This window comes from Paraphaeosphaeria sporulosa (assembly GCF_001642045.1).
Source record: "Paraphaeosphaeria sporulosa strain AP3s5-JAC2a unplaced genomic scaffold CC84scaffold_4, whole genome shotgun sequence".
NCBI classification, from domain to species: domain Eukaryota; kingdom Fungi; phylum Ascomycota; class Dothideomycetes; order Pleosporales; family Didymosphaeriaceae; genus Paraphaeosphaeria; species Paraphaeosphaeria sporulosa.
This window is the reverse complement of record NW_017253363.1, coordinates 2,774,583-2,787,807: the sequence shown is the minus strand read 5'-3', so window position 1 is coordinate 2,787,807 and position 13,225 is coordinate 2,774,583. Positions and strand designations below refer to the sequence as shown.

At 52.6% G+C, this 13,225-nt stretch overlaps 6 protein-coding genes and 1 non-coding gene across 7 annotated transcripts; 5 read left to right on the top strand and 2 right to left on the bottom strand.

Annotated features, from left to right (window-relative positions):
* Nucleotides 1-408: 408 nt before the first annotated feature.
* CC84DRAFT_1088530 (uncharacterized protein) lies at nt 409-1,917 on the top strand (the record flags this gene model as incomplete). The annotated part of the gene is made up of 3 exons (XM_018174259.1): nt 409-1,437; nt 1,489-1,717; nt 1,772-1,917. 3 exons carry the CDS (start codon nt 409-411, stop codon nt 1,915-1,917), a joined length of 1,404 nt encoding a protein of 467 aa, XP_018038004.1.
* An 847-nt stretch (nt 1,918-2,764) lies between these two features.
* On the top strand, nt 2,765-6,147 carry CC84DRAFT_1089035 (uncharacterized protein; the record flags this gene model as incomplete). Its single annotated transcript, XM_018174282.1, has 5 exons — nt 2,765-3,007; nt 3,055-3,280; nt 3,535-3,780; nt 3,830-4,048; nt 4,391-6,147. The coding sequence occupies 5 exons, from the start codon at nt 2,765-2,767 to the stop codon at nt 6,145-6,147; spliced, it is 2,691 nt and encodes an 896-aa protein (XP_018038003.1).
* Nucleotides 6,148-6,463: 316 nt separating this feature from the next.
* CC84DRAFT_703558 (uncharacterized protein) lies at nt 6,464-7,798 on the top strand. The gene has a single exon (XM_018187110.1). The coding sequence runs from the start codon at nt 6,780-6,782 to the stop codon at nt 7,521-7,523; it is 744 nt and encodes a 247-aa protein (XP_018038002.1). The 5' UTR covers nt 6,464-6,779; the 3' UTR covers nt 7,524-7,798.
* CC84DRAFT_1163758 (DUF1761-domain-containing protein) lies at nt 7,729-8,795 on the bottom strand. Its single transcript, XM_018178330.1, has 3 exons — nt 8,726-8,795; nt 8,265-8,569; nt 7,729-8,208 (listed from the first exon to the last, which is right to left on the bottom strand). The coding sequence occupies exons 1-3, from the start codon at nt 8,739-8,741 to the stop codon at nt 8,074-8,076; spliced, it is 456 nt and encodes a 151-aa protein (XP_018038001.1). The 5' UTR covers nt 8,742-8,795; the 3' UTR covers nt 7,729-8,073.
* A 424-nt stretch (nt 8,796-9,219) lies between these two features.
* Nucleotides 9,220-10,102, top strand: CC84DRAFT_1163756 (dabb-domain-containing protein). The gene is made up of 3 exons (XM_018178329.1): nt 9,220-9,527; nt 9,580-9,690; nt 9,749-10,102. Exons 1-3 carry the CDS (start codon nt 9,315-9,317, stop codon nt 9,923-9,925), a joined length of 501 nt encoding a protein of 166 aa, XP_018038000.1. The 5' UTR covers nt 9,220-9,314; the 3' UTR covers nt 9,926-10,102.
* Nucleotides 10,103-10,756: 654 nt separating this feature from the next.
* On the top strand, nt 10,757-10,848 carry CC84DRAFT_t42. Its single transcript has one exon. It is a non-coding gene; the product is annotated as a tRNA-Asn (tRNA).
* Nucleotides 10,849-11,306: 458 nt separating this feature from the next.
* CC84DRAFT_1175398 (uncharacterized protein) lies at nt 11,307-12,731 on the bottom strand (the record flags this gene model as incomplete). Its single annotated transcript, XM_018180152.1, has 4 exons — nt 11,307-11,333; nt 11,448-12,018; nt 12,061-12,290; nt 12,696-12,731. 4 exons carry the CDS (start codon nt 12,729-12,731, stop codon nt 11,307-11,309), a joined length of 864 nt encoding a protein of 287 aa, XP_018037999.1.
* Nucleotides 12,732-13,225: the final 494 nt, after the last annotated feature.

The window sequence follows — 13,225 nt, the reverse complement described above, 5'->3', positions numbered from 1 at the left end:
CGCGCCCGCTCTTGTACAGGCCCCCGGGTCGTTTGCTCCTCGTCCCGCGCTCTTCTTCGCGGCCCCGGCCGTCGCTCTGCCAGCAGCTCCCTCGGAGCGCACTGCCGGCTGCCTGCTCAGCGAGCTAGCTGGGAGAACGCCTCCGGCCCCTGCAACACGGTGCTCCTACGTGCCGCGTGCGCTGGAACCTGAACAGCCAGAGCGCGCCGGGCATCAGCCTTTGTTGATGGCTGCGAGCGGAGCATGAACGTTCTTGCACACATCGGCAGCACCCCGCCAGCGAGCCCTCCACGTTCACGCGCGCCTTCCCAGAGCAACATCTTCACCGCACAACCTCGGCTCCGCGCACTGGTTCAAGCGAATGATGCGGGCGCAGGACCCATAGCATCGACAGACGTATCGGACAACATGGTAGCCAGACGGGCCGACGGGGGTGGTTATACCCAGACCGACGCGACGACGCCCGACTTCGACGAGAAGACGCCGCTCATCCACGACGCACAGGAGCCCTATCCTGTGAAGCACACATCGAACAGGTGGCTGATACCTCAAAGGGTAGCCGACGTATTTGTCGGTGGCGTCAAGCTACTCCTCACGCCCATTGTTGTGACCGGGCATTATCTCGTCGCATGTTTCCACTACGAAGACGGACGCTTCTCGCTCATCGCCCCTTTATACCACCTTAGCCGTCCTTTCACAAGATCCCGGCGGAAGAAGCGGACCGCCGCGACCATGCATGCATCCGACTCGTCTGACACGCAGGAGAAGGGGAAGCGCAAGAGCAGAAGACCAAGCCTCACCGCGACGCAGAAGGTCAAGAAGCCCCCCAAGCGTTCGCCTTCGGTCATCTCGACGTCGACAGCAATCTCATCTGATTCAGAGATGGAGAGCGAGCGACCATTCTCGAGAGACGGTGACTATGATGCGCCCTCCCGCCACACGCGATCGAAATCGACTGCCTCCTCCGCCGGCGAAGAGATTGCACCCGCGAAGAGGCAGATACGTATCAAGCTACACAATGATGAGGCGCTGCGACAGCGCAAGGCAGCGAAGAAGACGAGCGCGAAGGGTGGGTTGACCCAGGTGTCGACCGAAGCTGCCAACGCCCTCAAGTCCCCAACTGGTCCCATAACCTCCAAACAACTGACAAAGTTTCCTCGAGCGCCACAACCCCCGCGACCCCTGGTCCCGCGGCGCCAGCCGTCGTATTCTGCCGCGAATACGGCTTCGGTCGGCCCGCACCAGAAAACGTTGATTCTAGATCTCGATGAAACACTGATCCACAGCATGGCCAAGGGCGGGCGCTATACAACGGGCCACATGGTCGAGGTGAAGCTCCAACAGCCAGTAGGAGCGGGCGGCCAAATCATAGGCCCGCAGGTCCCTATCTTGTATTATGTCCATAAACGACCACATTGCGATGAATTTCTGAAAAAGGTAATATACAACTTTGAGGTAGGCGACGCCCGCTAACTCAGCTCGTCACAGGTGTGTAAATGGTACAACTTAGTAATCTTCACGGCGTCTGTGCAGGAGTACGCCGACCCAGTTATCGACTGGTTGGAGACGGAGCGCAAGTACTTTGCGGGAAGGTACTACCGGCAGCATTGCACCTTTCGGAATGGGGCTTACATCAAGGATCTGGCCCAAGTTGAGCCTGACCTCAGCAGGGTCATGATCGTTGATAACAGCCCCATGTGCTACGTCTTCCACGAAGGTGAGGCGCTTCACGCGGACACTCCGAGCAATGTGGGCTAACGATCGACAATAGACAATGCCATTCCCATTGAAGGCTGGATCAATGACCCTACAGATCATGGCCTCCTGCATTTGATCCCGCTCCTGGAAGGCCTGCAGTATGTCACCGACGTTCGCGCATTGCTTGCCCTGCGGTTGGGTCAGCCGCAGACAATCTGAAGAGATCGAGACGAAGGACTTTCCGCTGCATGGCTTGCAGTCTTCTGTACACGCGGTATTTTAATATCTATTGTATTATAGAGCGGCAACGTTGGCTAAAGCGGAGCTGCCGCAGGTTGGAGAGAAGAAGATACCCAAGATACCTTTCATCATTGCTCGTGCGCGTCCGCGGCCCTGCTCGAAAACTTGACACGGCGCCGTCGCCCAGTGCACGCTTGCTTTTGCGTTCGACAGGTGTTCCGCCGGGCCGGTTCAGAGCGTGTCAATCCGCGTAATGAGGCTCTCCGATTCGGCCCATACCCTGTTCACACCCACGCTTCTGCGGGAATGGCTTGGCGCCCCCATGCTGCTTTCTTGTGGTTGCTAAGCCGTTTTACATCAACTCACTCAGCTTTCTTCGCCAGCCTGCAGGTACATCCCCCGCTTATCGTCCCGTTCACCTCCCGCTTCCACTCGCCCCACGTCAAATTGCTCTTCGGTATCCGTCTGTGCGGTTGGTGTGGTTGCATGCAACCCGCCAAAATCACGACATGGCTCTTTTCAGCTCTGATTGTGAAGCTCTCCGTCCCACAATATTATGCTTGTGACCTTTCCGTCATCCCATGGACTTCGATTCTGGGCTCATTACTGAATGCGTGTCAATGCATCCTCTAAATCGAATACGATCTGGTTCGAAAACACAAGGTCAAGTTACATCCAGGCGGTGTCGAGGCAGGCTGAGATTGCAGCCATGGATATGACAATGGAAGATCAAACGTCAGTAGCTCTTCGCATCGAACTAGGTCAGGCTGACCTACGGATCAGAATCGACCATACACACCTGACCAGAACTCTTGGAACACTCGAGATGACTCTGTCTACGAACGCTCCATACACCCTGCCTTGTGCCAGCCTTGCCTTATTAGCAGAGGACCTGAGTGCAGCAAGCAGAAGGAGCAAGAATCATAGAGGTACTCTGACAATATGTGAAGAGAAGTACCTCGCTTTTGCTCGTAGAATGGACATCTTCTTTGACCTCATCGCGGCTGCTATCCCAAGCAGCTCAGCTTGGCATTGCAACTTTTGGGGTTTGATATGTGCGGTCTTCAAGGTTCTCCATTCCGCGACTTGACCCATTCAAAAACTGACTTGCATTAGGCGGCGGGCACCTACGTTATAGTGTTTGAAAAGGTCACAGAACTGCTTGAGAGCGTAACGCATCTGATGCCCGACTACAAACAGCTGCTTGCAGCTCGCACAAGACCGCTAGATCTTGAGGAGCGGCGTGGGAGCGAGACATATTTCGAGCCGGTATTGCATGTGGTTACAGATGTGGCGCAATTTCTTCGAGAACTCCAGGAGATGCTCACCAGAACCTCCCACGGTATGTGATGTTTACGTACAAATTTCTCCTCGGCATGCCCTTCGTAATTCCCATCCCAAAATAATCCGGTGTGCATTAGCCCTATCGGGCATGCTTTCAGCGGCGTGGACGCAAAATGGACGACCAATAATTGGCCCACGTGAACAAGGGTTTCACATTGCAAAAGTCGCACAATTTATTGCGACTTGCTGGCAAGTTTTTGCGTCGACCCAGCAGTCAGGCAGGAATGTAATTTCTCAAGTAACAGTTTGCAGGGGACCCATTACGCCATAATCGCTTGTTTTCGCCTACATACCTGTGGCGGCCGCTCGACTCCCGTTTCGCGCAGCTTGAGGCAAGACTTGTGAGGAACAAAGAATGGCTGGAAAAAGAACTTGGAGGTACGGAGACAGAGTACGCGATAACAGAAAAGTACCGCGCCGAGTGCAGGGAGTTTCTTGACAAGCAAAGTCAGGCGCAGGAGGGTGAGGAACTTGGTTTGCAGAGGATGGCGAAACGAAGTTTGTTGTTGGCGTGCGTGTACAAGGCATTGGTACTGATGCTGTGCAGTGAGAAGAATCGACCGAATCAAGACGTGGCTGGATAGCAATTGCTCCTACCGAGATATCTACGAACACCGGCTCAGGCAACGACATCCCAACACTTGCGCATGGTTCCTCGACAACGAAAAGTACTGTCGGTGGAGAAACATTCCTTTTGACGACGAGTCTGCGAATGACACGGATCGCCTTGAAAATCATTGGCAACATAGAGTCTTATTCGTACAAGGTAATGTTTAACCCCCACATTTTAATCTCAGAACACATAGTGGCCGAAGATACAACTCAAACTCCTTGGTGACAGGTACTCTTCTTCATAGAGAGCCATAAAGTGCCAGACCCCGACTTTAAGCACTCGTAATAGAGCAAATTGCCTATGGAAATAAAATCTTACATGGCACTTCCTGGCCCTTCTTCGCTAAAAAGCTTGAATGGTAGTGGTCGCTGCAGAAAAAACTCGAGTTTGTTCTTCGGCCTCTGTGCTACAATCTACTGCCCAGCAAAGAGCATTACCACTGGGCTGCAAAAAGACCCAATAGTCGAATTGAATGAAGAGCTGACAAATGATCAGCTGAATCAGGCTTCGGAAAAAGCTACCTCTCTGGTATTGTTGTTGACGACCTCAGCAGCGAAGCAGGCAATTTGAGCATCGATGACGAGACCGAATCACCTTCCACTGCCTTCTATCATTTCAGCGCAGCTCACTCTTACTGTATTCACCCTGACGACGCATTGAGAGCGCTTACAGACCAGCTTATCTATACACATCGTCATGATCGTTCTACTCTAGATGCCGTATCCTTGCTCGTACGCAAAACGCCCACTCACGAAAAAGCAACTCCTGACGACGTTCTTTCAACCCTTGCGCTGCTTCTTCGCCAACATCCAACCTTTCTTGTCATTGACGGCATCGACGAGTGCAGTGATGTTGAACTGTTGCTCCGATACATTCCCACGCTTTGCCGAAAGTCCGATACGCGTGTGGTTCTTTTCGGTCGGCCACACGTCAGGATTCCCAATGAGTACCACAAATGGGCATCGGATGCACCTCATGTAATATCACTTGGTAGTGGCAGCAACAAGCACGACGTGGAAGCCTACATTATCGAAAACCTTCACGAGCTTGCCGACCAAGGCTATTTTGGCATATCCATGGACAGATCGTTGATCACAGCTATTGCACAAACATGCAAAGGCAATTTCCTCTGGGCCAGTTGCCTTCTCAAATACCTACGATCGCCAGTCCTATCTCCCGACGAACGCCGCGCGAAGCTTGAGAAGCCTCATGAGCTAGACGGACTAGAGGCAATCTACGCCCATATCTTGGCTTTACTCGAATTCAGACCAGAGGGAGAGAGGCGCTTTGTGGTCGGCGTTTTCCGACTGCTTGCGCTAGGGATCCACCGGCCGTGTATGCCGGGTTTCCAGAAAGCTATCAACGTTAGTCCGGGCCAGCGTACTATCGAATTTGGACCCAGCTTCACCACCAACGAAGCTATTCCACTTTTAACCTGCGACTTGGTCGAAGTCACACCTTGCAATGTCACCTTTGCACATAATTCTGTCAGAGAGTATCTCCAGGCTGTCAGCCCTGATACGAGTTCATTCAGCCTCCAGGACGAGAACCTCGCACACGCACATCTAGCAGCTGTCTGCATCTCGTTTCTCGCTTTCGACATCCCAAAACGACCGCTCGGACCCAATAACCCACATGTATCTCAGCTTCTGCTGTCATCCCAGGCACAGAGCAGTGCCACAAGCATGCGGACCATCAATTCCGGCGACAGCGGATACAAGTCCATATCATCCGCCCCCTCAATATCAGAACACCGCCACGCAGCCCCAGGACCATCGAACGTACCCGCCTCCTCGGCACGCCCACCATGCCAACCCCAATGGGACGCCGCGCTCCCCTTTCTCCGCTACGCCTCCCTCTGCTGGCCCATTCACCTCACTCGCGCCCTCACACCTCCCTTGAACTCCTCTTCCCAGCAATTGCAATCATCACCATCATCATCCTCACAACAATACCCCTGGCTCACCTCCCTCAGCACCTTCCTGACCGACCGCGCTGCAGTCACCACCTGGGTCGAAGCCTCGTGGCGCTACAACCTCCCGCCAAACCTATCGAGGCTGGTTCCGCTGCTGGAGGCGGTGAAGAGCAGGACGCCGCCGGCGACTGTGGAGGGCAGGGAGCTGAGGTGGGTGGTGCATGGGGTGAGGGAGTTGAGTGAGGGGTTGAACGCGGTGAGGGAGGGGTGGGGGCATAGGGTAAGGGAGGATCCCGGTTTGGTTTGGGGTTGGAGGGGGGGACGGGGGATGATTTAGTTTGGAGGAAGGGATGGTCGGGTGGGGTGTTTGAGGTCGGAAGTTTGGATGGTTTCAATAGGTTATGTGAGAGGACTCCAAGAGTCTGGGTTGTGGTTGGCTGCATGTGTTTGTTTCTTTTCGAAGAGAAACTGGCGTCGTGAAGGTGCTAAGTTTCTTATGTCTTTAATTCTCGGATTCACTGATAGAATGAACATTTAAATTCCCTCAACTATCGGGCCAAACGTCGCTTTACAGTCTCGATTCATTGACAGGCCAATCGTGGAATCGCTGCCATGAGCTCGTCTAGACCGCCGAACAGCTTTCCATCACTGCTCCTATACACAACGAATATTCTTGTGTACAAAATGACATGATGAGGTCGCCTAGACTAGGTTGTTGAATTTCCTGAGCCTGAGCTCCTGCCTTGGGATGGCAGTCGTTGCCATTTGGGGTGCCATGACGTGACGGCCCACGAAGATGGAAGGCGCTGTCAAGCTCAATATTCTCTCAACTTTTTCTCTCTCGCCTCACTCTCTCCCCACCGCGACACTCGCCATTTACGCTGCCACGATGGTGACGGCACGCAGCTGTCTCACGATTCCAACCTCACTCCAACCACGGGCACAGCCTCTGCAGTTGACGACGCAACGATGGTGACGAAGACCAGCGGCCGCATAGCACCTGGTGAAGATGAATGCCGCCCATCACTGCTGCTCGGACTGAATGTTGAGGTCTTGCATAATATTGTGGCGGAGCTACGTCTGGATGAGGATGCGAAGGCGCTTCACAACTCATATAGGACGTCCAATGTGCAGAGGGATGTGGCTCAGCCCGCGCATTTCAACTTGTTTAGCATACCGAAGCCCGACAAATTTCTCTTAGCAAAGCACTCCAAGCACAACTCCTGTCCCCTCAAGCGCACGATAGAGTACACCAGAGCTATTCTTCAGCGATACGATGTTGCAGCAAGTGTCGAAGCCCTGGCCCATCTTACCCGGACGAACCTTTCCTGGACACCCAAGATAACACTCTCTTTTCCAAGGCCTATAACGACATCTTTCCGGGCATTACATTCAAGAAGCCAATATGATGGGGCCGTTGGTATCCTACAGGTGATGAGATTGATCAAAACAGTCGACTTGTGTTTTCGCGAGCACTACACTTTCTGGCTAAAGGCGCACGAGGTCTTTGTTGAAAATATGGAGAACGCCTTGCTGAAGTTCCAAGACTTCTGTCGAGCACTCCGGCACGTATTCTGCCAGACCCACAACAGGCCCAAAGTGCGACGGTATGTTCTACTGCATGATGGGCGGGCTGGAAAGACACAAGGAGTCATTGACTACCATTCGATTCCCAACCTCCCATACACTCTGCATATGTTTCGTGTATTCTGAACAGGTTGACACCTTGGTACATACTTGCACAAATGTTTCACATGGCATTCTGACACCTTTAGGTCGAGAATGTATTCTCGAACCGGACATGAACCACGTTCTAAGTGCCGCCATCTCGAGGACCTATACCTGAGTCATAAGCAAGTAGAAGATCACCAGGCACCATCAGATTTCTTATGACCAATTTGAAGATAAAATCAGGAACCTGACTCTTTCATTACAGTAGAAATGCACAATTGCGCCATTCATCCCGGACTACATAGGCTATCGTGTTCCGAGACACAACAACAACCATCAATAGCCGCTAATACTGTTCGGGGGGAACACGATGCGATGGTATTTGGGGACTGAAAAAGCACATGCAATCAACATCACACGTAGCAAGAGGGCGTTGGATTATGCATTTCATTTGAGTGATATTGTTACAATCATGCTTGGACAGGCCTCATAAGGCTCTTCATAATCTCATCGTAGCCGCAGTACAAACAGGCATTTCAACCTATGCCTATGGAAGGAAACTAATCCGCACCGCTATTAAGGGAGAAGACGCTTAGTCGAAGGGGTTGGTCCTGGTTCCCCAGTAGGTGAGGAAGAGGGAGAGACCGACGGTCTCGAAGACGCGGGCCAGGGCACCGACGGCAATGGTATCAAGGGGACGCTTCTCGGTGAGGACCTGGGAGACGACCTGGTTATCTTTAGCAAAGGTTCCTCTGTCTGCCATCGTGAAGGGTGAGAACATACCGAGGGAGCAGCGGAAGCGAAGAAGATGAGGGAACCGAGGTAAGCAGCGCCCTTGTAGGTGAGGGTGCCGGTAGCGTTGATCAGAGCACCAACACCGTAGGCCTGGATGGCGGAGCCAGCGAGGGAAGATCCCCACGAGGCGGCGGCGGTGGCAGCCTCCTTGGAGTGGAAGAACTCCTCCTTGGAGTTGGCAGCCTGGGCGCGACGGTACGAGTCACCGAAGACGGGGCCGAGGACGGCGAGCGAGATGGCGTGGTTGAAGGCGGTGCCGAGGGCGATGGCCGAGGGCTTAACTGGGGGGAGGTCTGATGGAAGAAGCGTTAGACATGGTTCTGAGGCTGTTGGTGATGCGTGTTGGGGCTGCATTCGTGGCAACGCTCGCGCGATCGGCGATGGAGGGCGCTCGCGATGCTTGATTTACGGGCGGGCAAGCATTGCGGAAAGGACAGAGAGCAGCTTACAGTGAAGAGTGGCCATTGTGATGGGTTGGGATGTGATGAGTATTCGGAAAGGTTGGTATTGGTGATGGAGTATGGAGTAGAGAGGTCGAGGGACAAGGAACACGCCCAGCTTTTGTACCCCCCAAGCGCGACGGCCCTTCACCTGACCCCATTGGATCGTTACGTCATAACTATGGCATTGGTGGTGCCAAGCCCATAACAACGCGCTTCCAATGGCAGCCAGGTTTGCAGCCCGCAACAGCGTCACCGATGCGGCTTAGGTGCATCTGTGCGTACCGCTGCGCGAGTCCGTAGACTAATGTCCATGATGAAATTGCATGGCACTGACGAGGCCGGTCTTTCGAGCGACGTCATTCCTGTTTTTCGTGGAAGGATGCGGCCCAAGCTCCCTGGAGCTCGTCTCGTCAACCGAGGTATGGCGTGCCGCTTCGGGTTAGGCTCGCACGTGTGTTGTTTGAGCCAGATTCCGATAGAGAGGCGGAAGCACGCTGGAAGGACTTTGGCTAATGTGAAGCAGGCCGTTCACGCGCGAAGCTGTTGTAGGACATATCGCATCTCAGATGGAGGAATCGTACAGTTGCCCGCAGCCATGATTTTCAGGAACCGCTCCCTGATGGGCGCTGCATTGTGCCTGCTTGTCCTCATCATCTTTCTGCTCGCACAGGCGCATGAAGGGTCCTTCGCCTCTATCCTAGCTACGTCGTCGCTCAAGAAGAGTCCGCAGGCCGCGCTCACACAGCTAACGACGCATATCGTCCTCTTCAAATTCAAAGACGGTGTAGCACCCGCGGATCTGAAAGATGTAAAAAGACCTTGCATCTGAAGCAACGCCGCATCGTTGACTCCGTGCACAGGTCACCCTGCAAATGCTCAGCCTCCAAAAGTCATGCATCCACCCTACCACTGGAGCACCGTATATCAAGTCCATAACTGGTGGAAAGGATAACTCACCCGAGGGCCTCCAGGTACTATGATATGTTCCGATTTAGAAGAATACCACAAGCTGATAACTGTACAATGTAGGACGGCTTGAGTCACGCTTTCGTTGTGCAATTCTTTTCCAACGAAGACCGCGACTACTACGTCAACCAGGACCCTGCACACGATGCTTTCAAAAAAGCAGCAGGGCCGATTATCGATAAGGCAGTCGTTGTGGACTTTCAGAATGGCGTCTTCATGCAGACAGAGGTGGGTATCTAATTTACGGGCTTGATTCGGACATTCTGGCAAGAATTGACGCCATATCACGTTTTTCGAAAGGTGCTCTTTACTTTAATGCTAGTTGTGCATATCTCATCTCATGTACCTACCAAGATGCTTACTCTTTGCCAGTGATCGGTAGCTGGGAGGCTGTAGAGTACCCGCAAGCAACTCCGCGCTTGAGTTTGATGTGCCTTATGATCGCCCTGACCCCACAGCAGCATCGCGATCTCTGCGAGTCAGGACCGTAGGTTCTCGCGTGACTGCTCTGGCCTAGATACTGCACGACAAATAGATCGCGAAGCCGGCCTCCTTTGCACAGGCCGCGGTGAACAGCGTGCGATGCAGTGTCACGCCGAATCACAGCAAACGTGCCGTCTCCGTTCTCACTTTCCTCTGTACAAATCTGATTGGTGCCCGGCGAATAATTACTGCTGCGCAAGCTAAACGAGCAAACTCGTCGGGATCCACGGCAGCAGCATGCAGACCGCATTCACCGTGGTCACGAACATACCATTTTCAGAGTTGACTTTTCAATTACAATTTTTGGATCTTTGTGCCAGAAAGGTGTACGAGATGACGCCCTAGAGGCCATCGTTGTCTGGTGTACGAAGCACCAACCCCCTCGCTACCGCCGCCAATCATGGATCCTTCCCACACCATCCCCGCATCATCCCTGCACCCGCTCACAAATTTCTCACCCACCCATCAAATCCGTTCCCTGTCCCCATCGTCACCTTCACACAGGAAATTTTGTTGGGTATATAGTATTCCTTTTTGCTGGCAATACCATCAATCAGTCAAATTGCCACAGCTGCAACAGCAGCAACATCCTCCGTGGCGCAATTGGCTAGCGCGTCTGACTGTTAAACCAATTCGGTTCGGCGATCAGGAGGTTCGTGGTTCGAGCCCACGCGGGGGAGTGATTTGATCTTTTTGTCTTTGAATTCTTTTCTTCTTTCACCAGTGGTGATGTGGTACGTTGGAGAACAAGTAGAATGTGGAGTGGTGTCTGTTTTCTTTTTGCTTCGGTGAGATATGGGGACGATGCAGATGAGCAGCAGATTCGTTCTGAGATTGTCAAGAATTGGCGTATGCGGACTCATGACTTCGTTGTCACCAATTGCGTACTATGGCACCGGCTTGCAACGGACATGTGTGCGTGTTGTTCTGATAGCCTACCTGATAATTAGTACTGGCGAGACGCTGTCTGTCAATTTCGCCATGAATTTTTACGAACGATGATCACGAGCGACGTGAGAGAAAGACAGCGTTCTGTACTGCTTATACTATTATTATGCGGCTATGCATATAGTTTGCAGCCTTCTGCTACGGATTGTCTTGCAGGACGGCGCTGCTTCAAATCCAATTCCGATATCGATCATCCAACCTCGAAGATGCGTCCAACCTACGGAAAGACGTTAGTACAGTCCCAAGAGCGGAGTAGCAAGCACCAAGCTATCTATCCGCTACTATTCCATCCTGTCTGCATACATAGAAGTACTCGGCTGGCTCGTCTGACCTGGGCACCAGGTGGACGCTGAGGCAGCATGAAGGCTCGACTATCAAGTCTGTCTAAATCATCCTGATACCCTTGTATGCCGCTTTCCGTACCCAGGTCACGTATCTTGTAGACCTTGTGTGGGGTTCCTTCGCTTCCATACGATACTATTTCAGCACCCAGACAAGGGAAGTATCGTAGTAATGTTTGCATAGTCGCTATGCATGCGGCTAAGATACCCAGCATGATCTTGAGGTTTGATAAAACGGCGATAGGGGGGAGCTTGGCGAGTAAGTCATCGGGGTCTTGATACCTGTAGAGAAATGGTACTCGAGCAATCGTAGCAATGGACGCGCTGCGGCTCTCTTTAGCAAGTTTATATAATTTGAGGAACACTAGAAACTTGCAGCAGATCGAGAACTTCACAATGGTGGTATTCACTGTATATAGCAGGCCGACGAAGAAGTGCCATCTGAGACTATTCTCGTATTCTGCAATTGTAAGGCTACTACCTTCTTCCGCCAGGTCGTGGGAGTAGTAGCTGCCGATACGCGTGAATGGAGTGACGATTGGTTGCGCTAAGAAGAGAAGCCTTGATTCTCGGAAGTGTAACGCGTGTTGTGAGATTACTTACCGACCAACTAGCATAAGCCAATCGTCGTTGCCCCAGGCTTTGATTAGCAGTCTAGCCCAAACGCGAAGTCCAAAAGCGGTCGTCGTGGCAGCGACCAGAATTGAAGTAGCAATGAAGACCGAACGGCCCGAATTGGCAAGCTGGGGGATCATTGCGGCAAGCGAGGGTGCGATTTTGTGGGGAAGTAACGGGGACCGAGGGAATTTGGAGTCTTTGTTGGCAAGACCCCGCTAGAGCGTTTGTTATCCAAGATCAGTGAAGCAGGTTGCTTTGTAGTATGATAGACTATCAGTGGTAATGAGGTGAACACGCAACGCCAGAAGCCTGGGGCATGGCATGGCATGGCAAACACTGCAAACGAGCGCATTTACTGAACATTGGAAAGCCAGCTGCGATTCAGTTGGTTCATCTTGATGTGCCTGCATGCGCCATTAGACTGGATGACTAAGGTTGTATCAGTTCCTATCGTCAGTTACGAGATATCGCAGTACCCGCGGACCTAGGTTCTACTCCAGAGCGTGAGATCTGGTGCATCTAGGGCCGTTCGCAATAGTAATCTATACCAGGACCATAGCATTTGGGTAATTACCTTTAGTTGTGGCCGAGATTATTCCTCTTTACCGAACTAGACATACTATCTCTTTTGTGTTCCGTGATACCGGATGGAACATATAGGAGCGGGAGGCTGGGGGTACGAAGCTGCTCGCGTGAATGGCATTGCTACGCTGTATTTATCTTGCCAGCACAGGGGGGTTCGTCTAATTGGGATACGGACAGGGCCCGTCGTGTCAACATAGATTTTGCGGGCATTGGAAGCCGAGAGGAAGACGATGTACCCTCGAGTAACTCGACCTATAATGCGTGTACAGGATTGGGGCCGGATACTGATTCCATTTGAAAGTCCGTGGGTGGGTGCACGGGTCCATTGTTGGCTGGGATTCACGTGACGTGAGCGAATCATGGGTGCACGGATGCCTTATCGACTCTCGCCTGCGTCCTTCAATCTATTACAGGTCGTCTAGTGAGGTGCTGCTAGGAGGCAGTAGCTCTAGCGAAGCAGAGAGACTTTGCGGTCCCGTCTCTAAACGACAAGGTAGGATGCGGACGGATGGCCGAGTACAATGCCCTGCATGAGTGATGCAATGCTTATTGTACGTGGCGTCAG

What these genes read in the sequence shown, in the direction of transcription:
- CC84DRAFT_703558 (XM_018187110.1), top strand. Translation starts at nt 6,780, where the DNA reads ATGGTGACGAAGACCAGCGGCCGCATAGCACCTGGTGAAGATGAATGC.
- CC84DRAFT_1163756 (XM_018178329.1), top strand. Translation starts at nt 9,315, where the DNA reads ATGATTTTCAGGAACCGCTCCCTGATGGGCGCTGCATTGTGCCTGCTT. An exon ending in CACCCGCGGATCTGAAAGAT is followed by an intron (nt 9,528 to 9,579) that starts GTAAAAAGACCT and finishes CTCCGTGCACAG; the next exon opens with GTCACCCTGCAAATGCTCAG. An exon ending in ACTCACCCGAGGGCCTCCAG is followed by an intron (nt 9,691 to 9,748) that starts GTACTATGATAT and finishes TGTACAATGTAG; the next exon opens with GACGGCTTGAGTCACGCTTT.
- CC84DRAFT_1163758 (XM_018178330.1), bottom strand. An exon ending in TCGCTTCCGCTGCTCCCTCG is followed by an intron (nt 8,209 to 8,264) that starts GTATGTTCTCAC and finishes AAAGATAACCAG; the next exon opens with GTCGTCTCCCAGGTCCTCAC.